Source organism: Lepidochelys olivacea, assembly GCF_965140295.1.
Source record: "Lepidochelys olivacea isolate rLepOli2 genome assembly, chromosome: 9".
Lineage (NCBI taxonomy): Eukaryota > Metazoa > Chordata > Testudines > Cheloniidae > Lepidochelys > Lepidochelys olivacea.
Window position 1 is genome coordinate 88,130,317 of NC_140419.1, and position 25,961 is coordinate 88,156,277.

Below are 25,961 nucleotides of genomic sequence, written 5' to 3' on the forward strand. Positions count from 1 at the left end.
AGAATTACATTAGTGGCGAGTAGGCCTTGTGCTGGCCCCCTGAGCAGGGGAGAATTTCAACCCATGCTGGATCTTGTCAAGGGGGCTCACTTCATCGCAGCTAACAGAAGTGTCCTGAGGGAGGGCCAGTGGGGCTAGAAAGACTCATTCCCATCCTGGCACCTGTGAACCTCCCTTGCAGACATCTTTGTTACTTGGGTTGTATACAAAGGCAAGGTTTTGGCTCTTCAAAAATATTTGCCAGATGAACCTCTATCCCCAGAAGACCAGAATGGGATGGGAATCTTAACAAAGCTTAGGTGACAGAACAGCAATAAGAAGCACTGACCAAGAATTAAAAGGGTGAGATTTTATAGAGGAATAATAAATATATTGGATTTTTTAAAAAAAAAAAGATTAGAAAGCCTGACACACTTGTGCATGCTGTCTCTCATGAGTGACCTGTATTCCTGCCAGTGGGTTTGTGGATATTATTAAATCAGCCCAATCTGTATATATTTAGTCAAAGATCATCCAGGGATATAGCTTCTTTCATTTGTTTTAAGTGAATTAAAAATCTGAAGATTTCCTGGGAGCTGGCTTTAGTGTGTGTAGTCCAAACCTTTCAAGATACCTAATGTAGTCCCGTTTGGCTTTCGGAAGTACTGCAAAGTTAAGATTAGAGAAGCTATGTGGACTGGCACAATCTTAGGGTTCCAAACTGAGAATATGGTAATCCTCAACTTCTGAGCACAGCAATCACCAGAGCTGGCATTTCCCTCTTCGCAGAGCTCCATCATATATTTGGATTAAAATCCTGGCTCCACTGAAGTCAATGGGGAAGTTTTGTCATAGATTTCAGTGGGGCCAGGATTTCACTCTTGGGTGTCAGAGTCTCCTCTCACATGGTATACATCAGGAGTAACTTGACTGAAATCAGTGGTGTAAAGCCAGCGTAAGTACAGAGGATAATTAGGTTTATAATTTTATAATTAGCACAGTGAATTTTTAAATAGTTTCCAACTGAAGAGTTGCATTTCAAAGCCAATTAAATAAAGGTTAGACCTAGTTGCTTAATTGAAAACATAACAACAGGGTAGGCGATCAATGAAATAAGGGTGTTTTTTAAAAAAAATAGTATAGCAATACTTCTGACCTGCAAATTGCTTTAAGTGCCATGGGGAATCTGGAGCTGTGTAGATCTCATCAAAACAATACAGTAATATTAACAAGTTCCAAACAGCACAACTTTGTAGCTCGTCAGCAAGAAAGAACTCTACAGAGTATTGACTCCCTTGTTGCCTTCATGGTTCTTGGGTCTCAAGACCCAAGCTTGTACAAAATGAGGTAAGACCGAAGAGAGTTCAATACTGAAAAGATTTGTCTTTTACTAGACATAGGACTAAATTCTGCCCTAAGTTACCCTTGCGACCTCATTGAAGTCAACAGAAAGAGAGAGAGAGACAGAGAGAGACAGAGAGCGAGAACAGCCACATAAAGGATGGAGGTCACAGAGAGCAGTCACAACGTGGCAAGTGAGGGAGCAGACATAAGAACAAAATAATGTGACAGAGAAGAGAAGGTCCTTCTATATTAAGAATCAAGAGAGAGAAAGAGTGGGGTTGCAAGAGGTGAGTATCAAGGAAGAATTTGGCCAATGCCCTACTATAGAATACCATTAAGAAGTTAAGTTTTTAGGCATGCTTCATAAAATCCGAGACAGAGAAATGCAAATAGAACAATAGTGAGCAACATCTTGTACAATATGTTCTGTTGACAATAACCATCACATTTACAAGCAAATTAGCTAAAACATCTGAAGGACATTTTGCTTTTTCAAACTGCGCCTTCATCTCCTGCTGATAGATTCCTTTGGGACAGGTAGGGTATGCAAAATGATATGCCACTTTGGAGAATTAATTTAAGAAGTTTAGTAATGTAGGTTGCATTGCAGGAAAATCGTAAACAGCTGAACATCATTCAGTACCCATTCAATCAAACCCTCAGAGCAAAATGAGAAACTGAATAGCTGCTGCAAGTTCTTCCCTCATTCCTTGTATAGATACCTATGTAATGAGAAGTGAGGAAAATCATGACACTGTTAGGTTCTCCGTCTGTATGTACACGCCATGTCCAAACAAATCTTGGAATAGATGCTATAATATTTCTTCATGACTCTTCAGTGCTAGATTTATGAATCCATATCACTGGCTTCAAGAGACCAAACCTTCTCACCAAATCTTTTCAATTCTACCATAAACTGTAATAAACATCTAGGAAGGTTTAATAAAAGGTCTCTCCAAAATTTTGCGTGGAAGGTTATGGCCCAATCCTGTAAACCCTGTATGACTTGTGAGCAGTTCCTCTGTTTTGCTACAGCATGTTTCAACTTAACAGCCAGAAGGAAGATATGGCTCTTGCCATTTGCTTCAGCAAGGTAAGGAAAACTCTTTAGATTTGCTGGCAAGGAAGGAAAGAAAAGTGGAAGGTGAGAAGAGAGAAAAACAAGGGGACAGGAAGAGAAACGGGAGGAGTAGAAAAAATAGGGAAAGAAGAGAAAAATGGGAAGGGGAAAAAACATGCTGGAAAATATGCTAGAATTATTGTTCCAGTGTTCTGAAGTGTGTTTAGGTCGCAATCTTGCAGAGACTGAATGAACATGCTTAACTTCATGCCTTGGGAGTAGTCCGTTTGTTGTCAGTAACTTTACTCATAATGTGTAAAGTTTTGCATGTGGTTAAGTCTTTGCAGGATCAGGGTCTTACTTTGTTGATTCTGTTTATTAATAATGAGGATGAACGTTAACAGCTCTTATAATCAGCTGAAGTTTTTAAGTACTCATTACACTCTAGCCTAGACTTTGGGGTCAAGATTTACCAAGTCATGGTGAGCTACTAGCTGCTTAGCTATTTAGAAAATCATACCACTTATTTAAGTGTTTAACTATGGGCTTAGGAACTGAACTTTAGGCTGCCATTTTTAAAAGCCTTGGCCCTGAAGTGTCTGGAGTTTGTATGGAGGAAACTGGGCATGTCTTGATCTTATCTTGAACCCTGTGCTTTCTGATTATAGGCTGGATATTGGCACAATTGGCAAATTGACTGTCATGGACTGATCTCTGTCACATCAGCACCATATCTGCTCCAGGCTTACCTTTATAACTGATCCTTTTAATGGCTGTCCAAACATATACCACAGCAGTAACAAACACCCTGGCTTGATATCAACTTATAACAAGGGGACTCCTAAATAGCGGGGCCGTGATTTCAACATTTTCCAGTGTGTTTCCTTAAAAGCTCCTAATAATGTGAATATTAATCATCTTTGAGTGTTTCCACATGGAATACAGTCTCTTGTTTGTGCTGAATAATACAACCAGCCTAATTATTATTGACTGTTTAGAGAGTAAGCAGCAGCACTTGTTTACTTTCAACATTGGATGACACCTATTTAAATGGCATTGATTGTGTATTATGTAAATATGTATGAAAAATTAGATTCCAGAATATCTACACGATTTAGTGGATAAAATGAACCTTGAGGCTTTTTTCTATGGAGGTTTGAATCTTGTCAATGTAATCTCAGTAATCTTGTAGGAACTATGTTTTCCTTGATTTTACATGATCATATTTTTACATCTGGGCACATCTTCTGGAGCCAGCACCTGACCCAAGTGTAATGGGGTTGAGTATTAGGAATCACCTTGTGTCAGCTGGTCTGTTTAGTTTTTTTATACTCTTTTGGAAAAGCGCTATAGAATTTAATAGAAAAATGCAAACTTTTCTATACGTTCTCTTGAACCATTCTATTCATATTATTAGAAGATTCCATCCCTGCTCTAGAATGCTATAGGATGATTTTAAAAAAAACTGTAAAAAGGAACATATTTGCTATTAAATTCTGCAGGGTTATAGAATAATTTCTATAGAGCTATTTCTACTGAAACCTATTGGTTTCATCCCTATTAAATTCTATAGGAATTTTCCATATGACCATCCTGCAAAACCAAAAAATGCAAAACACCTAATTCTTTCCTCCTCCTCACTTTCTCCTTGCATGGGTGGAGTTTTTGTTTGCTTGGGCTTGCTTGTTTCACAATGTAGTTCTTGTGGGGAAACTATGTCACAGTAATGAACCTTGCTTTTTGTTCTGAAAGCAGTGATGTTATTCATTTGAGTCCCTTGTGGGAGTGAGTTCTACAGCCTTAATCTAGCTGCTGAGAAAATTCTGTCTGGCACTCCCAAATCTCATGCTTATGATCAACAGACCCATGAGTCCAGATTATGCTTTGAAAGCTCTGTCCTGTGATGGGATCAGTGCCGAATCAGACTGGAGAATGTAGCTGTTGTGAGAGGTTGTGGTTACTCTGATACATGCAAACTCTTGGGCAGCCTGGACCAAGCCTATGGGAAGCTTTGACTGTCAAGGCAGAGACCTTGAGTTTGACTCTATATTCAGCAGCAACCCCCTGCTATAAGCAGAGCATTAGAGTGATGTGCTCACAATGGCTTGAGTTGTTCAGCAGGAAAATTGATGCTTTCTCTACCAGGTTTTTGGGGATATTTTTAGGTTTGGTGGCCTCACTCCTAGATATCCTCTCTTCCCCCACCATCACCCCCTCACTCCCCGATTCCCAGACACTCCAGGAGTGGAGCTTCTCTAAAGCAGAAGGCACCACAGTATTTGTACAGTGGTACATCCTTCCAGTCCACCCTCTGCCCATCCCTGCCCTGTTTCAGCTATGCAAGAAGCTCATGCTAAGTTCTGCTTCCCAAAAGCTTCCACCACTTTTTGTAGTGGTACTGCACCGGCCCTCCACACTCATAACTTCCTGGGGTCCAAATGGAAATATATGATTTCAAGAAAACTTTGAGACAAACAACTCGACTTAGCAACTTGTAGGCAGCCTTCTTAGAATCATGGTTTTCTCACCTCACAGAAGTGCTGTCTGGCTGCACAGCATGTGGCCCAAGGGTGACAGCGTAAAGCAAAATGGAAAGCTTCCATTTATTCTTCTTCAAGTGGTTGCACATATCCATTCCACTGTAGGGAATTGCACACCCAACATATGGTTGTCAGAGAATTTTTCCCTCTGCAGTACCTACCTGGGCAGCTCGAGCACCCTCTGCTGCTACACATCACTTTGTGCAGTATAAAGGCCGGAGCCACCACTGACCACCCTCTCAGTTCCTTCTTACCACCCGTGGTGGTTTTTGCAGTGATTACAGCCTTGCTGCTGTAAGTTCTTCCCTCATTCCTTGTTCAGATACCTATTTTTACATAAAGCAGCTTCATATTTAGTTAGATAGACTATAGTTAAGGTAGTGATTAGTTAGATATACGTTATTGGCAAGTAGGGTTTTTTAGGCTGTAGGCTGACCAGTTCAGTTTTTGGTACCAGTGCTGGAATCATGTCTCAATCTGTGGGGTTTAAATCATGTCGCTCATGCAGCAAACCAATGCCAGTGAGCAACCCACAATCCAGCTGCCTTAAATACTTGGAGGAGTCCCACGTGAGGGACAGATGTCACATTTGTAGGGGATTTAAGCCTCACTCTAAAAAGGACAGAGCAGCTAGGCCGGTATATTCTTATGGAGGCGGCACTCTGTCCACTCTCAGAGCTGTCCAGTTCGCAGTGGCACAGGGTACACCAGCATCCGTCCAGACTACTCCCCCTGACTTATCAAGGTCAAGAGCTTGATCACTGTCACTGGTACCAAGTAAGAGGCACAAGACCTCCAGGGACTCAGTACTTCACTCAACATGACCCATTGTACTGAAGCTTTCTAAAAGGAAGGGTTCTGGAAGGGACGCTGAAAGAAGGCACTCCTTAAAACACTCATCAATTAAGAAATGGTTGTCAGCTCCAGGGTTTGTGCCAGGTCTGTCAAGATTGACCCCCTGAAATGCCCAGTGCAGCTTCTTCAGGCTATCTTCTGGTACCTCAGAGCCAAGGCATTACCAGTACTATTGACACCAGAGGCGTATGCAGCTGCTAGAGACCTAAACGTTTTGGTACCAGTTTCCTCAGTGGTGCAGGAAGGTCTTCAGTCAGTACCAATGCCGAAGGACCCTCCTCTGAAGCATGTGAGGCCAATGCCACCTACACTTTACTTACCTCGGAAGATGGTACCGAGGGAGAAGTCCACTTTGATTTCTCTGGTACCACCATCTCTGGTTTCTGGCTGTCTCTCTTCAGTACTGACTTGTTCTGTTCCCCCATTACTGGAAGACTCAGGTTCTTCGTCGTCTTCAGATTCGGAGGTTGGGTCCTATGAATCCCAAGCTAGAAAGGAGAGGCATCCTATGTCACAGACATATGTCCCATGGTTCCCACAGCAACCTCAGCAATGACCATCAGACAAGGGGCAATGGCCTGGTCAGGGATGGGTCCCAGGAACATGTCAGTGGACTTTCTGGTCCCCCTGGGTTCCAGCTGCCAGGTCATCCCCTCAGTTTCTTTCATCAGACACACGTTGAGAGCTGGGGTCCAGCTGCCAGGTCATCCACCTCAGTCTCTTTCCTGGGATATATGTTGAGGGCATCAGCACTGGAGACAACATCTTCCTGTTGTCAGGACCAGGACTGGTACCGAACCAGTGGAAGCCACTCCAGTGGTTCCTCCAGCAGAGGAGATAGAGCATACCCTGTTTCAACATCTGAGTGTTGCCTCTTCCTCATCACCAGCTGAGGTAGAGGCAGTGAGCAATTCTTGGCCACCAAATCATTATAGAGCTCACCAGGGTATGTTAGAAAGGGTAGTCATGGTCCTGGATATCAAGGAGGTCCCTGAGAAATCCCACAACCTGGTGGATATTTTGGCTTCGACAGAACTCACTAGGGTGGCTCTGTCAATCAATGAGGCTGTTACGGAACCAGTTGAGGTGTTGTGGCATACCCCATCTTTCCTCACCCCACAATTAAAAGGGCAGAGAGGAGAGATACTATGGCCCCTCTAAGAGATTTGAGCACCTGTACACACATCCCTAGATAATGAAAGTTAGCTGACAGCATGACCTTGAAAGTTACTGATGGTTATTTGATAAATAGTTATTTATCACAAACTACAAAGTATGAGTCCAGAAAAGCACCTACATGACTTAAGAGTCTAAGTTTCATTGATTTTTTTAAAGTCAGTGAAACTTGGGTGCTTTTGAAAATTTTACACTATATTACTAAATAAAGATAGAGTGAAATCCGGGCTCTGCTAAAGTCAATGGGAATTTTGCTGTTGATTTCAACGGGGCCAGGATTTCACCTGTGGTCGTGAAAACTGTGTGAGCAGGAGCAATCATCAGAAGAAAGGGTGTAAAGCAAGATGAGGAGCAGGACGGAGACAGAGCTCAGTGAGGCCCATGGAAAGTGGAGAGATGAGACATAGCCATGGCCAAAGCAGGAGGAGGACTTGGTGGGGAAGGCAGTATTGTGAAGGTCCAAAGAGGTTAAGATATTGAGAAGGAGAGAATGGCTGACAGTGTCAAAGGCAGCAGAGGAGTGAAGGAAAATGAAGATGGAATATAGGCCCTGAGATTTCCCTAAGAAGGGGTCACTAGAAATGTTGGTGAGAGCAGTTTAATGGAGTGAAAGAAGCAGAAACCGAATTGGAGGATGGAGTTAGAGAGGAGGAACTCAAGGCAGAGGTTGTAAATGTGTTCAATTAGTTTAGAATAAGGGGGCATGCTAAGACATTTAACTGAGCCATTTAGAGTTCATGTCATAGGGAATGGCCTTCTCTCTAAAAGGTTTTTGTTCCATGAATATAAAAATAAAAATGGTGATTGCTTTGCAATAAACATAAAAACTGCGATTGATTTGTGTTATCTCTTCTCTCTAATTGCCTCATATATCAGTCTGGAATTTAGGGAACTAAATTCATCCAATAGCAAAGCATGTTTTATGGGTCTGCTTCCTAACAGGGAAAAAAGGCTTTTTACTTTTTCCCTTGATGGACAGTTCATATATAATGAAATGTATTCCCTTGAAGAGGGCACTCACAAGTCCTCCTCTGCCTTAAAACTCCAATAATACCTGGGTGTAGGGGTTGTGTAGGCTGCATGGCTGTGCAGGTCCTTTGCACCCCTGTATGCTAGAATGGTGGCTTCCTTCTCAACTCTGAATAAGTCAGCATGGAACGTGGGTGGGCAGGCCAGGAGACTATTAGATCTATGTTTAGTAGGCACAAACCTCTGACCAAGGGATGTGAAGGTGCCCCAGCAGCTATTCCAGCTAAGAGAGTGGAGTAGCAGCTGCCTAGAGGCTGCCAGGCTACTCTCCTAATTACAAAGGTAGGTTTCATTCTGCATTCCCCACCTAATTCCCCACACAAAGCCCATTTACTTGGGCTTTATGCAGGAGAGTGATGAATGTATATGTTTTGAATGCAATAACTGCTATAATTGAGTTGTATAATCCTGCAATAGGAAGGGCACCAAAAGCAAAGACTTCTTATTAAACAAGTAAAGGGATGTAGTCGTACCATAAGAAAGAGTCCTCCAAGTGTCTGACTGCAGGGAGCTAAATTCTGTCTCCAGATATCATTTTTAAAAAATCTAGGCTTCTTAGAGAAACTGGCAATGTCAATGTCAACAAATGAAAGGTCCTGGAAGAGAGAGCAAACTGTCAGAAAATGATGAAAAATATCTGCAGATGTCAACGCTGAGAAAATGGAAGGAAATGTAGCAAGGCATCCAGCAGAAAGTTTAGGGAAGCAGGGCTATCCTGCCTCCAGCAATTGACCAATAATGAACTTCATAAAAATCTGATCTTACATGAAAGAAATCAAACAAATGGTTTTAATGGGCAAAGGTCCTGAACACAAGAAGAGAAGAGCAGACTATATTAAAGGACAGTCTGTTGAGTGAAAATAGTTTGGCCTCTGTTGAAAGAGTAGCTGTAGGTCTCTTTGAATAGGAGGAGATAAAAAACTAGATTAGTGGCAAAAGTAAAATGGAGGAGTTTGTGATCAAGTTTGAAGATCCCTATCCAAAACGGAATAAGAAACTGATTTAGCATAAATGGAAGCGCTCAGGGGTGAGCTGTATAGATATGAAGTAATCCATCATGCTGTGCCATAAGAAAAACATCTTTTGGCAGGAATGTCATGCTGCTACATGAAATTGACTTAAAATATACCAACCAGGCATAGCTAGAAAACAAAGAAACAGTGTGTCCTATGCTGTGGATTTGATGTGCCTGCCTTAGTCACTGATGAATGAAATGTATCCAAGTGCTAAAAAATCCTGTGCCCTAACACTTAAACCAGGGGTGGGCAAACTACAGCCTGCGGGCCACATCCAGCCCGGCCCCTGAGCTCCTGGCCGGGGAGGCGAGCCCCCAGCCCCTCCCCTGCTGTGCCTCCTCTTCTGTAGTTATGCCGCCGCGTGGACAGCGCAGCTGGCGGCCACCCACCTCCCAGGCTTTCAGATAAGCCTGTCCTGCCGCTCTGAGCAAAACGGTAAGGGGCGGGTGGCGGTCCTGGGGAGCAGTCAGGGGACGGGGGCAGTTGGATGGGGTGGAGGTTGAGGGGGGCAGTCAGGAGACAGGAAGCAGGGGGGTTGGGTAGGGTGTGGGATCCTGGGGGGGTGGTTAGGGGTGGGGGGTCCTGAGAGGGGGCAGTCAGGGGACAAGGAGTGGGGGAGAGATGGATGGGTCAGGGTCCCAGGGGGCCTGTCAGGAGCCAGGGGTGTGGATAAGAATTGGGGCCGTCAGGGGATAGGGAGCAGGGGGTTTGGATAGGGTGTGGGGTCCCGGGGGGGCCATTAGTGGCTGGAGGTCCCGGGAGAGGGCGGTCGGGGGACAAGGAGCTGGGGGGGTTGGATGGGTCAGGGGTTCTGAGGGGGGCAGTCAGGGGGCGGGATGTGGGAGGAGGAGGATAGGGGGCGGGGGCCAGGCTGTTTGGGGAGTCACAGCCTTCCCTACCTGGCCCTCCATACCGTTTCGCAACCCTGATGTGGCCCTTGGGCCAAAAAGTTTGCCCACCCCTGACTTAAACCTTTGGTGTCCTATGATAACTCCCGTTAGGGTTGTTTTTTTCTTCTAATAAAACTAAATAAAGAGCACAAGTGGCTTGCTAAACACATACACAGTACTGACGTTAGCAATATTTAGTAACCAACTTCAGCTCTTTATTTAGTTGTAATGCTTGTCTTTTTGAAGAAGCCAACTTATTTGAAGGAAAAAACACCGTGAGGGTTCAGAAGCAAACACCCAAAAGTTAGCATGAAAGAGATGCCTGACGCCCAAAACCTTACCACTGAGTTCCGTGGGAGTTATCTACCCTATCGAAGGTCGCTGTGCCAAACCCAAAAATGTGATGAAGCCAAAATGAAGGGTGCAGGGTTCATATCTGTGATTTAAGTTCATCTCGCCTTTCTAAAACATTTGAGTTAAAAATGTTTAGAAAGCCAGGCAAGTAGTAGTTAATTTTGCACTTCACCAACAAGGCACTGACTCTAACTCTCAGCAACAGTAGAGGCAACACGAGAAGTCGACATCTAAATGCAGAATCCCACGAACCCTGCATGTTAAAATAAATATGCAAAAAGCATGACTGTCGGAGCTGTCATTTCACCTTGCATCCATTTCCATCGCACAAGGTTGTTAGTCCCCCGTGAACTAAAACTAGACTAAAAGAAAAGGAGTACTTGTGGCACCTTAGAGACTAACCAATTTATTAGAGCATAAGCTTTCGTGAGCTACAGCTCACTTCATCAGATGCATATCGGGGAAACTGCAGCAGACTTTATATATACACAGAGAATATGAACCAATACCTCCTCCCACCCCACTGTCCTGCTGGTAATAGCTTATCTAAAGTGATCATCAGGTGGGCCATTTCCAGCACAAATCCAGGTTTTCTCACCCTCCACCCCCCCCACACAAATTCACTCTCCTGCTGGTGATAGCCCATCCAAAGTGACAACTCTTTACACAATGTGCATGACAATCAAGTTGGGCTATTTCCTGCACAAATCCAGGTTTTCTCACATCCCCCCACCCCCATACACACACAAACTCACTCTCCTGCTGGTAATAGCTCATCCAAACTGACCACTCTTCAAGTTTAAATCCAAGTTAAACCAGAATATCGGGGGGGAGGGGTAGGAAAAAACAAGAGGAAACAGGCTACCTTGCATAATGACTTAGCCACTCCAAGTCTCTATTTAAGCCTAAATTAATAGTATCCAATTTGCAAATGAATTCCAATTCAGCAGTTTCTCGCTGGAGTCTGGATTTGAAGTTTTTTTGTTTTAAGATAGCGACCTTCATGTCTGTGATTGCGTGACCAGAGAGATTGAAGTGTTCTCCGACTGGTTTATGAATGTTATAATTCTTGACATCTGATTTGTGTCCATTTATTCTTTTACGTAGAGACTGTCCAGTTTGACCAATGTACATGGCAGAGGGGCATTGCTGGCACATGATAGCCCCCAACTAAAACCCCTCCAACGCATTATTAAGGATCTACAACCTATCCTAAAGGATGACCCAACACTCTCACAAATCTTGGGAGACAGGCCAGTCCTTGCCTACAGACAGCCCCGCAACCTGAAGCAAATACTCACCAACAACCACATACCACACAACAGAACCACTAACCCAGGAACTTATCCTTGCAACAAAGCCCGTTGCCAATTGTGCCCACATATCTATTCAGGGGACACCATCACAGGGCCTAATAACATCAGCCACACTATCAGAGGCTCGTTCACCTGCACATCCACCAATGTGATATATGCCATCATGTGCCAGCAATGCCCCTCTGCCATGTACATTGGTCAAACTGGACAGTCTCTACGTAAAAGAATAAATGGACACAAATCAGATGTCAAGAATTATAACATTCATAAACCAGTTGGAGAACACTTCAATCTCTCTGGTCACGCAATCACAGACATGAAGGTCGCTATCTTAAAACAAAAAAACTTCAAATCCAGACTCCAGCGAGAAACTGCTGAATTGGAATTCATTTGCAAATTGGATACTATTAATTTAGGCTTAAATAGAGACTTGGAGTGGCTAAGTCATTATGCAAGGTAGCCTGTTTCCTCTTGTATTTTCCTACCCCCCCCCCCCGATATTCTGGTTTAACTTGGATTTAAACTTGAAGAGTGGTCAGTTTGGATGAGCTATTACCAGCAGGAGAGTGAGTTTGTGTGTGTATGGGGGTGGGGGGATGTGAGAAAACCTGGATTTGTGCAGGAAATAGCCCAACTTGATTGTCATGCACATTGTGTAAAGAGTTGTCACTTTGGATGGGCTATCACCAGCAGGAGAGTGAATTTGTGTGGGGGGGGTGGAGGGTGAGAAAACCTGGATTTGTGCTGGAAATGGCCCACCTGATGATCACTTTAGATAAGCTATTACCAGCAGGACAGTGGGGTGGGAGGAGGTATTGGTTCATATTCTCTGTGTATATATAAAGTCTGCTGCAGTTTCCCCGATATGCATCTGATGAAGTGAGCTGTAGCTCACGAAAGCTTATGCTCTAATAAATTGGTTAGTCTCTAAGGTGCCACAAGTACTCCTTTTCTTTTTGCGAATACAGACTAACACGGCTGTTACTCTGAAACCTAAAACTAGACTGTCGCCCAACAATTTGGGTATGTGAGGAATGCAGGATTGGACCTTAACTGTTACCTCAACAGCCTGAATTTACTTCAGGATAATCCGCAGTGCCACATTCATTCAGTTACATTGTTTGAAAGGCAACAGCACTTCAAATAATAAAAATACCATTTACAGTTGTCTTAATTTTAAGGAGTAAGAAAAATAAATATAAAAGGGGGAAAGACTATTTATACGGGGTTTTGAAGTACCGCTTCCTATTAAAGAGCATAATATCATGCCTAAACCTCTATCTCTAACTGAAGGGCTTTTATATGAACAGATTTTTAATAGCCACGAGGCACAGTCCAATCAAATGAGAATTGGAGTGGTCTTCTGTAATTTGTGTATTAGACTTGGATGAAGCACCAACTGACTGTTTAGTCAGAGAGAACTGCCAGAGGGTAATTTGATTTCATGGAAAAGAATAACCAGTGCATTTTCAAGGTGGTATTGAATCTAACAAACATGGTGCAGTATTTGCTCAGATGTATCTGAATTCCCCTGATCATGTGAGGAAAAATGAAGATCTTATTAGCTTATTAAACCAAATTCTGCTGTGATACACCAGTGTGATTGTACAGTAACTCCATTAGCTTCAGTAGATATTTCAGATTTACACTAAGGTAACAGAGAACAGACATTGACCCTTTGTAACCATAACTGTACAGGTCTCCCCAACTAATATTTCATCTGTTTATTTTGATGTACACAAAAAAGCATCCATCAACATATGACAAATCCTCAACTGATCTAAATCAACAAACCTCTGTTGAAGTCAATGCAGCTATACTGTTTACTTCAATTGAAGATCTGGCTCCCTAGATTTTTGGTGCCTTTGACTTAAATTAAAAATACAGTCACATAAAAACCTATTATTAGCCTAAAATCAGAGAAGCTGATAGCTTGGCCTGAATTTACTAAATTATGTCTGCAAAGTCACAGGTACTTTCTCACAGTAGGAGGAACTCAGATTAGCCAATGAGCAAAGGCAATGTGATTCACCCAAGGTGTCCACTCGCAAAATAAAACCAGCTTCAAGACTTTGCAGATGTTATGGTGGAGTGTCTCCTTTGTCTCACACAAACAACTATAATTATGGTGGAAATAGTTGTTTCAGCTTGAGATTTCCACAACCAGCACAGCCATGGTTTATCACAGATCATCTCTACACCAAAGTGACCTATAAGGAAGAAGCAGGGAAGTAGGTGTTTCTTTCCTGCTACCTTTAATGTGTTCTTTGCTTTTTTAATTGTCCAACATCTCTGCAATATGAGTACATTGAAGGCATATTTTATTGGGCCCTCTAAATCTATTTTTAGGCATTATTTTCTGTTCCTACATAGTTTTGTTCAATTTCACGGTGATCCCTCACTTGAAAAGAGCAAACCAGAATGAAGGCTGAAGCCATATATAAATCCAACCCTAGCTCCTGCTGTAGAAAGCAGAAAGTCATAAAGAAAACGAAATCAGCACCTCTACAACTGGAATCTGTTTCCAACTGTTTCACCCCCATCTATCGTCGTTTGGAATGACTCAGCCTCCTGCTGCAGTAGAAATCTTGAACCCAGCAATGTCAGTCTTAATGCCAGTTATTATGCTATCTAGCAAAATGGAGTAAAAGAAGGAATCTGATCATTCAGTGAGCTTCCCTAATTCTGTGATGTAGCCAGTGCAACCACCCAGGGCGAGACATATTAGTCACATTGCCCTCACTTTATTAAAACATCAATTATCAAACCAGCAACATACTTCTTGGAATGAGCTTATTCAGAACTATTGAAGCTTGAGTAACTGACCAGACTTTTCCTTCAGCCTGGTACCTCAGCAGATCTCAGACAGGCAGGTATCCCGGGATACCCGTACTCTTCACCATATGTCATCCCTTCGTATTGATTCTTACGTTAGCATCTGCAGTCTCTGAATTCACGGAGGTTTGAATTAGCATAGTGAAAAAATGAACAGCAGCAGCAGTAAGCCTCACTTCAGTCCCCGGAAAAATCATGGAGCAGGTCCTCAAAGAATCAATCCTGAAGCACTTAAATGAGAGGAAAGTGATCAGGAACAGTCAGCATGGATTCACCAAGGGAAGGTCATGCCTGACTAATCTAATCGCCTTCTATGATGAGATTACTGGTTCTGTGGATGAAGGGAAAGCAGTGGATGTATTGTATCTTGACTTTAGCAAAGCTTTTGACACGGTCTCCCACATTATTCTTGTCAGCAAGTTAAAGAAGTATGGGCTGGATGATTGCACTATAAGGTGGGTAGAAAGTTGGCTAGATTGTCGGGCTCAACGGGTAGTGATCAATGGCTCCATGTCTAGTTGGCAGCCGGTGTCAAGTGGAGTGCCCCAGGGGTCAGTCCTGGGGCCGGTTTTGTTCAATATCTTCATAAATGATCTGGAGGATGGTGTGGATTGCACTCTCAGCAAATTTGCGGATGATACTAAACTGGGAGGAGTGGTAGATATGCTGGAGGGCAGGGATAGGATACAGAGGGACCTAGACAAATTAGAGGATTGGGCCAAAAGAAATCTGATGAGGTTCAATAAGGATAAGTGCAGGGTCCTGCACTTAGGACGGAAGAACCCAATGCACATCTACAGACTAGGGACCGAATGGCTAGGCAGCAGTTCTGCGGAAAAGGACCTAGGGGTGACAGTGGACGAGAAGCTGTATATGAGCCAGCAGTGTGCCCTTGTTGCCAAGAAGGCCAATGGCATTTTGGGATGTATAAGTAGGGGCATAGCGAGCAGATCGAGGGATGTGATCGTCCCCCTCTATTCGACATTGGTGAGGCCTCATCTGGAGTACTGTGTCCAGTTTTGGGCCCCACACTACAAGAAGGATGTGGATAAATTGGAGAGAGTCCAGCGAAGGGCAACAAAAATGATTAGGGGTCTGGAACACATGACTTATGAGGAGAGGCTGAGGGAACCGGGATTGTTTAGTCTGCAGAAGAGAAGAATGAGGGGGGATTTGATAGCTGCTTTCAACTACCTGAGAGGTAGTTCCAGAGAGGATGGTTCTAGACTATTCTCAGTGATGGAAGAGGACAGGACAAGGAGTAATGGTCTCAAGTTGCAGTGGGGGAGGTTTAGGTTGGATATTAGGAAAAACTTTTTCACTAGGAGGGTGGTGAAACACTGGAATGCGTTGCCTAGGGAGGTGGTGGAATCTCCTTCCTTAGAAGTTTTTAAGGTCAGGCTTGACAAAGCCCTGGCTGGGATGATTTAATTGGGGCTGGGTCCTGCTTTTGAGCAGGGGGTTGGACTAAATGACCTCCTGAGGTCCCTTCCAACCCTGATATTCTATGATTCTATGATTCAGTAACAAGAACAAAGTAATAGTTGCCACAAAATCTTCTGCATGGAATATGTTACATTTTATTGATTTATTTACTTATTATGTATTAAATATTTAGCCTCGAAAGTCACGTTCAGATGAAATCACTTCTTTTCTGAGAAACACCAACAGTCAAAAACAGGCTATCATGTAACCTTCATGGCTTTATTGTTATTTGACCCTTCAGTAGCAAAACTATGGTTCAAATGCTCCCTTGGCCAGCACTGGGAGGAGGCATGGGTCTTCTAAAAGCCTGCTGACCAGGCCAAGATTCTTAGGAAGAACCCCAGTAGGGGGCATGTTGCTGTGTTCTTTTGAAACAGCAGACTGCACCCCCGGCTAACATGCAGCAGACAGCAGCATGTGAGCTAAATGAATGGGAAAGGTACTGGCCATACCACCTGGCTGGCAGGCAATGTTCCCAGGAGTCATGATGCATCAGAAACAATGGCACTGGGGTCATGCCTCTAGCACTATTTTGAGCACTATGTTGGAAATCTTGCTTTTGCTGCTGCACTGAAGTAAGACATTCCCATTGATCCTTACCACTCCCTCCCACATAGTACAGGGCAAAATCTAACCATAAACATATAGGAATTACTTAATCCACCACTGAAATATGGTATTCATAAAACAAATACAATCATTACCAGTACTTATGATTAATTAGAAACTGTATTGTGTTATGAAGAATTAACTAGCTAATACTTGGGATAGTAGATAAGGCTTATTAACATTCCTCTCTTAGTGAGTAAGCATTGAAAAAGTATCCTATTCCTCTGCTCTGTAGGTTTTCCTCTTGGACTAGCAGTCAGTTAGTGTTATAACACTGACAGTCCCTTGCTAGTTTTTCACTCTGCCAAAGCTCGCTGCAACCTTGAAACAATAACATTCAAACTTGGAAAATTTTCTGGCTGATGTTGCATGAATTGTGTGTGTTTTTATTTGCATGAATGCATATGTATTATTATGTTCCTGCCTAAATGGGCTTGTGCAAGTAGTACATTGAAACTTTAGATGATGCTAAATTATAATAGAAATAAGAATTTCTTTCACATTAATACTAGAAATGATCCAACCATTTGAAAATGCTTTGCAGAAACTTTTTCAACCGCCAGACAAACATGCTTGAAGTTGTAATATAATGGCACACCAATGACATCCAAAGACCACTGGATGCCCAGATACCATGGTGATGAGCACAGTTTAAAAGTGTGTGTATAAATGGGTCCCCTAAAGTTATTTAAATAGCATATATGCCCTAGTACTATTTTGAGGTTGTACCCGTCACTTGTTTCTCTTTTTTAAAAGCAGTAATTACAAGTTTTGTGGGTGTTAAATACCACACGAGTTAATCACAATGAACGTTATAATAAAAATGGATAAAGATCAGCCACTCATCATAATGCAGAAAACATTGCCAATTCGTTTTCTTTCTTTTTTTTTTTCCTTCATCCATCATAAGAGTTCTATGGAAAATGATATTGGGAGGAGAAAAAAGCCACTTAATCAAATCTAGTCTTCTTTTTGCAGGTGCGGTTAGAGTGGCCAACAGACCTCGCAGTCAACCCTATAGACAACTCATTGTATGTACTGGACAATAACATTGTGCTACAGATTTCTGAGACTAAGCGTGTGCGAATTATTGCGGGTCGCCCTATTCACTGCCAGGTACCAGGCATGGATCATTTCTTGGTCAGCAAGGTGGCAACCCATTCAACCCTGGAATCAGCTCGAGCAATCAGCGTATCTCACAGTGGGACACTGTACATTGCTGAGACAGATGAAAGAAAGATAAACCGCATACAGCAGGTTACAACCAATGGTGAGATCTCCATAATTGCTGGAGCCCCGACAGATTGTGACTGCAAGATTGACCCAAATTGTGACTGTTTCTCAGGTGAGCAGAGGCTAATCATTTCCCTTCCCTGTTTTGTTAAGAGCCCATAGTCTTGGTTTGGGTTACAGTATCTGCAAGAAAAAAAACCTATAAAATGGTTCTTTTTCCTTGAGAAGCTGAAAAATTCTGTAACAATTTGGCAAATCTTTTTGAATTCATTTAATTAAGCAGAAAAGAAATGTGTATCTTTCCACAGTAGGCACTGAAGGAGCCTCCGGGTGGGCTTCGTCTACCCTATTTTGAAGCAGATCATTACGCACAAATCTAAATTGTCTCTGAGCCTACGTCAGTTTTGCCTACCCATTTTCAGATATCACCATCCTCCGTCAGAGCTTGGAATTTACCTTTCAGTGCCAATTGCTTGGATTCCACAAAGCCCTTTTTATCGAGTGTCCCAGAGTGCTTCACATAGAATGTAAAACCCTATTTTGTGCCTCCTCTAAACCTGAACCACAGAGGATGTTCAAAAGTTGCCTCTTGCTGCACATTTTAAGTGTTGTAGCCAGCACCCCTCTGGCACAACACACACTGTGTGTGCCAGTCAACACTTCTGGCAACACAAGCTGCTCCCTCCTTCACACACCAGAATACTGGGAGCCAAATTATGACTACCTCCTTCATAAATGCTCTGGGAGAGGAGAATGCAATAATTTTATTTCACAGTCTTCGTCCACCACTCCAGTGCAGTCATCTCTGGCAGGAAACGTGGTAGCAGTTTAACAGGAACAGCAACACAGCACAACATCTTAGATAAGAAAGCGGAGTTACCATATCTAATTACAATACTACAGGGGGGAATTGTCGATAGGCTGGCTGTAATTACACAGATGGGAATTTGGCCAGGACACTGGAATTAACACCCCTCCTTGGTGCCAGAGGATCATTAATGACCAAAAAGCGTTGTTTGCATCTGATATGAAGAGAGGAAAAAATCAAACTGTGGTCCGAAGGGTTTGGTTCACTGACATGTCACACTGCAGTAGTAATGAAAGCACCAAGTACACCTCTAAGTGACATCAGGTTCAAACATAGGTGAGATTGACCTCTAAAGTTTCCACTCAATGTAACCTTATTCAACTAGTAAAGGACAACAATGGAGATTCTGCCAGCGCTCCTTAGGGTGCAGTGACCCCCAGGCTGAAAAGTCTGGAGGAAGAGATGTGCAGTAGAGTCCGTCCAGTCCTGATAGTTGCCAGTGCTGGCTGGGAAGGGAACATGGCCAAAAGATGTGCCAGTTCAATGATTTCCAGGACAGTGAGGTTTTTGTGAAGCAACAAGTGCAACTTAAAACTCTCCTCCCCACGGGCAACCTCAAGAGAGCGCCATACTGCAAACACTGTCTCCCCTTCCCTGGCAGGTGAAGCTCCTGCTCATGCAAGGAGGTCTGATTGCACTAGTGGAGGTAAAGGGAGCCCAGGATCACCCAAAACCCCCTTTTGATCATTTCAATTTATCAGGGCCACATAAATTATCATGAGTTTTTTGTTGATATTTCTCATTTGTTCTGTACTACAGTTTATTACATGCTGGTTGGTGGGTCGGGTTTTTTTGTTTTAATATAAACTAATCTCCACTTGTAATTGTATCCAAATTACTGCTATTTATTTTATGAGTGGATAATTTATTTATGGAATTATTGTACTTTGACTATATGACAGTGGGAAAGGAGCGAGGAGAGAATCTTCAGTTGTCATTTTGTGCTTTCGCATCTTAACAATGCAATAGTTTTCCCAGCAACAGGCTTTTGGATTTAGTAAAATTGGTGTAACTGAGATAATTGCATTTTATTGTAATCTTCAGTGATGCTGATTCAGAATTACACCATTTTAGATAATGGGTTTTAAAAAAAAAATTGAAAAAAAATTGGTTCACTAACTCTTATCAAAGATTCTGGAGGCAGAGTGTGGTGCCTCACACTGTGAAAGGGTAAACACAGAGATTACGGATTACTACAGTAATTATATTTCTTTTCCAGGTGATGGTGGATATGCCAAAGATGCAAAGCTGAAAGCACCTTCTTCTCTAGCAGTCTCTCCTGATGATACACTGTACATAGCAGATCTTGGCAATATTCGCATCCGTGCAGTCAGTCGAAACAAGGCTCATCTCAGTGACATGAATATTTATGAGATTGCATCCCCAGCAGACCAGGAACTGTATCAGTTTACCACCAATGGGACCCATCTTCACACACTTAATCTGATAACAAGGGACTATATTTACAATTTCACATACAATGGAGAAGGAGACATTGCCACAATCACTAACAGCAATGGGAATTCAGTTCATATTCGCAGGGATGCTAGTGGGTTGCCTCTGTGGCTAGTGGTGCCTGGAGGACAGGTGTATTGGCTAACAATCAGCAGCAATGGTGTTCTCAAAAGAGTATATGCTCAAGGCTACAACTTAGCCCTGATGACATATCCTGGCAACACAGGTCTTCTAGCAACCAAAAGCAATGAGAATGGATGGACAACAGTTTATGAGTAAGTTACCTAACTTAAAACATCTTTTTCTTTACTCTGAAGTCTCATAAAGCATGCTATTTGGAATGAAAATTGTATTTTTTCAAGCCAGTTCTATTAATAACAGTTCTAATACCTGGACACAATACAAGAAAGTAGATCTGTTGCATAAGGTTATGCAATACACAGCAGTATTAATTCTTAAGTGTCAAAGCCTGCAGTATGTGAAAGCACTTTACTTAGTACGTATTAAGTGTTACAAAAAGTACTTGAAATTATACTTCATTTGACCTTTGTTACTTAAAACCCCTGCTATCTGTAAGGTATGTTTGTGACTTTGGTTAGACAGCAGCTGCAGGAGCAGAGAGAGAGAGCTCAAGTCTAGAAACAACTGAGGGAATGAGGAGGGTCCATAAAAAACTTTGTTTGGAGGGGGACCTTTTTGCATCTTGGATTGCATTTAACTTAGTTGATTAGTGTGGTTGAGACTACAAATGAGAATAGAGGCTGTGGCAGTATCTTTGTTACTCAGAAAGTTAGCAGAAGGTGGTTGAGCAGGTGAAGATGCAAGTGAGGAAATGGAGCAGGGAATTTACCTTGGGGAGGAAGGTAAGAAGGGAGAAATAGTATTAGCAGAACACTTGACTTAAACTTGGGGAGAGTGCTGCAAGAGGAAATTAAGTTGGGGATCTTAATGAATGAAAGTACAGAGATAGAGAAAAATGGAAAAGTTTCCAACAGTAAAAAAAGAGGATATATAATAACTAGCAAGCGAGTCCAGGAGAAAGGCCGGAGGAGTGATGGACGCTAAATATAAACTTGAAAGGACTTCCAAAGAGCAAGAAAGGATGGTTAAAGGTGTCAGTCAAGCAGTGGGGATACAGGAGCTATGGAACATTCAGACTAACTGGATGGCATCCCAGAGGGAGGTTGCACCTAAGAAAAGGTTCATGTTTGCTTCAAGAGATGTGTGACACTTCAGGATTCCTTATTTTTACCAATTTATTTTAGCGTTGCTGGTTAAGGATACGAAGAGTGATTGATTAACTTATGCAAGTTAACACTAATATTTCAGAGGTGCTAATAGGAAGGAAGGTTAAGGAATGTTTTCTTTATTGGACAGTGTGAAAAGAATGAATTATGGTCCAAGACTAAAAATGGAAATAATCAGGTTAGATATGAGCAGAAAATACAGTGAGAATTAGGTAATAACCAAAACTGCCTAGCAAGATAGTTGAGTCACAATCATTAGAGGGCTCCAGAAATATGTTATATAAAGGGATTGATGTAGAGAAAAACTGCTGCTCATTGCATAGGCTAGGATTGGATATCTAAGATCTTTTCTCATCCTGACCTCTATAATTCTGTCATAGACAGATTAAAAGGGTTGGCATAAGACCACTAAAATGGAGACGTGTACATTTTTGATGATGTGCTGGAAAAAAATACCATATATGTTCTTCCTAGTTGAACTTTTGATGTCAGGAATTTTACTGATAGAAATTTCAACTATAATGGACCAAAATAATGCTCTCCAAATTAATCCAGAGTACTCACTGTGTCCCTGCTGCTGTTGTGACAGTGACGTGACAATGTTTTCCCCTGTTCTAAGAGATTTAGATGTAGATTTAGCATATATATATTTTCATGAATAAGTGAATTCAGTGATCTACAACAATGTGTATTATATTTCATTTTTAACTTCTTTGTCACAACTCCGACAGTATGGACATGTCCCATTTCAATACATTTAGGTCTATGAGATCAGTATCTAAGCCACTGGTCAATCACTTTTTCAAAAAGATTTCATAATAGATCCAGGTCATGTCTATTACTTCTTAAAATAATTAGCAGCACTTTGTCTTTCATTTGAGTAGTGGATAACCTTTCAAGAGCAGATTATTTTTAAGTATGTCTCTCTTGGCAGGTTTCATTGGCTATTTTTACCCCATCCCACTGAAATGTATACAGGACATTCGGTTCAAAATACTTTAATGGAATTATTGCTTGAGTCTGTTGCTCTCTGACAAGTCATTTGCTCAAGCATAACTCAAGCTTTATGGTAACATTATTTTTGAAGAGCTCAGTCTTCTGATAAGTGCTCCCTGTTGAATGTAAGACAGACTTCGTCACTTGGAGACACCTGTGTCTTGAATGGGTATAACATTGTCTGACAACAAGAAATTCAAAAAAGCACATTCTAAATGAATATGACATGTATGACTAGCATTAGGAAGTTTTGCTAAACTTAACATTTCTTCAGACTTTCATTGTTTCAACTCCAGGTGATGTAATTTGTTGTCATCACTCATGCTAGAATGTGATTTCACGGTGGTGGAAAGGGAAAGAATGGAGAGGCTATCTGTTTGTTATTCTCTCACTCTATTTTTTTTTCTGTACAATCATTCAGTAGAATTTACTTATTCCCATTACAAAATAATAAGAAGAAGATAAAAAATTAAAAATGCAATACTGCCATAAATATTTTTGTGAAATATTTTAAGTTATCCTTCTAAGTATGATGAATGTTTCTATCCATAATTCACCTGTAATAATTATATATGTTCCAGGTGAAGCATTAGACCACTTATAATTTGTTTCCAATGGGGTACAGTATTAGGGTCCTACCCTGAAAATTCTTATGGCCAGGAGTAAAAGTAAAAATACCAGACAGGCCCATTGATTTTTTGGTGACTACTTGTAACTTCCAGTGGTGTTTACATTAGGGCCCAAATGCTTTTCTTCCAAGCATAATTACTACTGCTGTGAATAATCCCATGACAGACGAAATATAACACACACATTTACAGTCAGTGGGACAACGCACAGTAATTAGCACTATGGTTGATAGCACAGGTTTTCAGGATGGAATCGAGCCCTCCTTCTCTGAGGGGTTTACAAGATAAGATAGTCCCTGTTTATTGTTTACGCAGGCAGTATTTTACAGATAGGTCAGGATACTTTCCACATTCCAAGCACCTTGATTTTCACTTTGAAAATGAGATGTTTTGAAAGGGTTAGATGCATCTGAATTGCTGCTGGATCCTGCATAAAGATAGGGTTGGAGCCAGGAGAATTAATATATGAACAACTTTCAAATGAAATTGCTTGGAATCGTGTTTCCTCTTTAAACCAGATTTGCATTCAAATCTAAAAGTTCAAACCACGACACTGTCAAGCTGAAATAGGGATGAGTTTGTTTAACAACATGTATCATACATACATTGGAATACGAGCAAAGATAATGAATAGTTCAGAACATCTACCTGTATGTCAATTTCCCTCTCTGAGAGAAATTATGAAGAGGGAGGAAAACCACCTACAAAAGCACTTGTCACCCATCTACTATTATCAGATTAAATGGAAGTGCTGAAAGAATGCTTGCATAAAATTGCAGCTAATGTACAATTTTCAGTCATCTTTTTTTTAATATTGTATCATTAAAGCCATGAAAGGGGATATATTTTTGTTAGGGGCCTTAGTTAAAAACTAGGACAAAAAAAACACATATCAGAAAAGGTTCCCTTTAAATCATTTTATTTTTTTATGTTTTTCATTCTTATCCTTAACTATATACAGTATATAGAAATGAAAATAAGCTTTGAATGTACATGCTCCATTGTGCATCTAATTAATTGATGAGCACTTCCTCATGTGAGTAGTTCCACTGAAATCAGTGAGATTACTTTCAGGATTAAATGGTCAGTGACTTGAGTGAGGGTTGTGTAACTGAGCCCTAAATTAACGTTAATAGGTCCTGATTCTAACACTCTTACTGTGTGGTGAATAGTACCTTGCTCTGCAATGATTCCCATTGATCCCAAGTATGGTACTCATGGTACCATACTACTACTCATCATGAATAATGGTGGCAGAATCTGGTTGTGACAGGTTGGATCACCGAAACTCCCTTGGGGCTGCCACTTGATGTGCCAAGACTACTTCTTCCCCTGCTTTCCCTGCCAACTTGGGACTCCAGCACCCTGTCTTGCTGAGCCAAACACACCAGTCTGCTCCAGCACAGACCCAGGGTCTGAACCACGTGCCCCAAAGCTGCAGACTTAATTGAAAGCAGTTTAAGAAGTGTTCCTGTCTTTAACACTCAGATGCTCAATTCCCAATGGGGTCCAAACCCCAAATAAATCCGTTTTACCCTGAATAAAGCTTATACAGGGTAAACTCATAGATTGTTCGCCCTCTATAACACTATACAGAGAGAGATATGCACAGCTGTTTGCCCTCCCCCTCAGGTGTTAATAAATACTCTGGGTTAATTAATAAGTAAAAAGTGATTTTTTTAAATACAGAAAGTAGGATTTAAGTGGTTCCAAGTAGTAACAGACAGAACAAAGTGAATTACCAAGCAAAATAAAATAAAACATGCAAGTCTAAGTCTAGTACAGTAATAAAACTGAATACAGATAAAATCTCACCCTCAGAGATGTTTCAATAAGTTTCTTTCACAGACTTGATGCCTTCCTAGTCTGGGCACAGTCCTTTCCCCTGATACAGCCCTTGTTCCAGCTCAGGTGGCAGCTGGGGGAATTCTCATGATGGCCTGTCATAAATATAAAGGGAAGGGTAAACCCCTTTGAAATCCCTCCTGGCCAGGGGAAAGCTCCTATCACCTGTAAAGGGTTAAGAAGCTAAAGGTAACCTCGCTGGCACCTGACCAAAATGACCAATGAGGAGACAAGATACTTTCAAAAGCTGGGAGGAGGGAGAGAAACAAAGGATCTGTGTGTCTGTCTATATTCTGTCTTTGCCGGGGATAGACCAGGAATGGAGTCTTAGAACTTTTAGTAAGTAATCTAGCCAGGTACGTGTTAGATTATGATTTCTTTAAATGGCTGAGAAAAGAACTGTGCTGAATAGAATAACTATTTCTGTCTGTGTATCTTTTTTGTAACTTAAGGTTTTGCCTAGAGGGGTTCTCTATGTTTTGAATCTAATTACCCTGTAAGGTATCTACCATCCTGATTTTACAGGGGGGATTTCTTTATTTCTATTTACTTCTATTTTTATTAAAAGTCTTCTTGTAAGAAAACTGAATGCTTTTTCATTGTTCTCAGATCCAAGGGTTTGGGTCTGTGGTCACCTATGCAAATTGGTGAGGCTTTTTATCCAACATTTCCCAGGAAAGGGGGGGTGCAAGTGTTGGGAGGATTGTTCATTGTTCTTAAGATCCAAGGGTCTGGGTCTGTAGTCACCTAGGCAAATTGGTGAGGCTTTTTACCAAACCTTGTCCAGGAAGTGGGGTGCAAGGTTTTGGGAAGTATTTTGGGGGGAAAGACGCGTCCAAACAGCTCTTCCCCAGTAACCAGTATTAGTTTGGTGGTGGTAGCGGCCAATCCAAGGACAACGGGTGGAATATTTTGTACCTTGGGGAAGTTTTGACCTAAGCTGGTAAAGATAAGCTTAGGAGGTTTTTCATGCAGGTCCCCACATCTGTACCCTAGAGTTCAGAGTGGGGGAGGAACCTTGTCATGGCCGTCCCCCTTTGTTCTGTTCCACCCCCTTATATGGCTTTGGCACAAGGCGGGAATCTTTTGTCTCTCTGGGTCTAAATGAAAAAGCGCCAGGTTTAAGATGGATTTCAGTACCAGGTGACATGGTCACATTTCCTGTGAGACTCCAAGCCTTCATTCCTCCCAGCCTCCTTC

At 41.9% G+C, this 25,961-nt stretch overlaps 1 protein-coding gene across 1 annotated transcript in view; it reads left to right on the top strand.

Moving 5' to 3' along the window:
• The window catches only part of TENM1 (teneurin transmembrane protein 1), a 535,025-nt gene that overhangs the window by 474,109 nt on the left and 34,955 nt on the right, over positions 1–25,961 (top strand). Inside the window, exons 27-28 of the mRNA XM_084638540.1 lie at positions 17,467–17,833; positions 19,809–20,319. Of these exons, the coding sequence (XP_084494666.1) occupies positions 17,467–17,833; positions 19,809–20,319 (878 nt within the window). The remainder of the gene's footprint in view (positions 1–17,466; positions 17,834–19,808; positions 20,320–25,961) is intronic.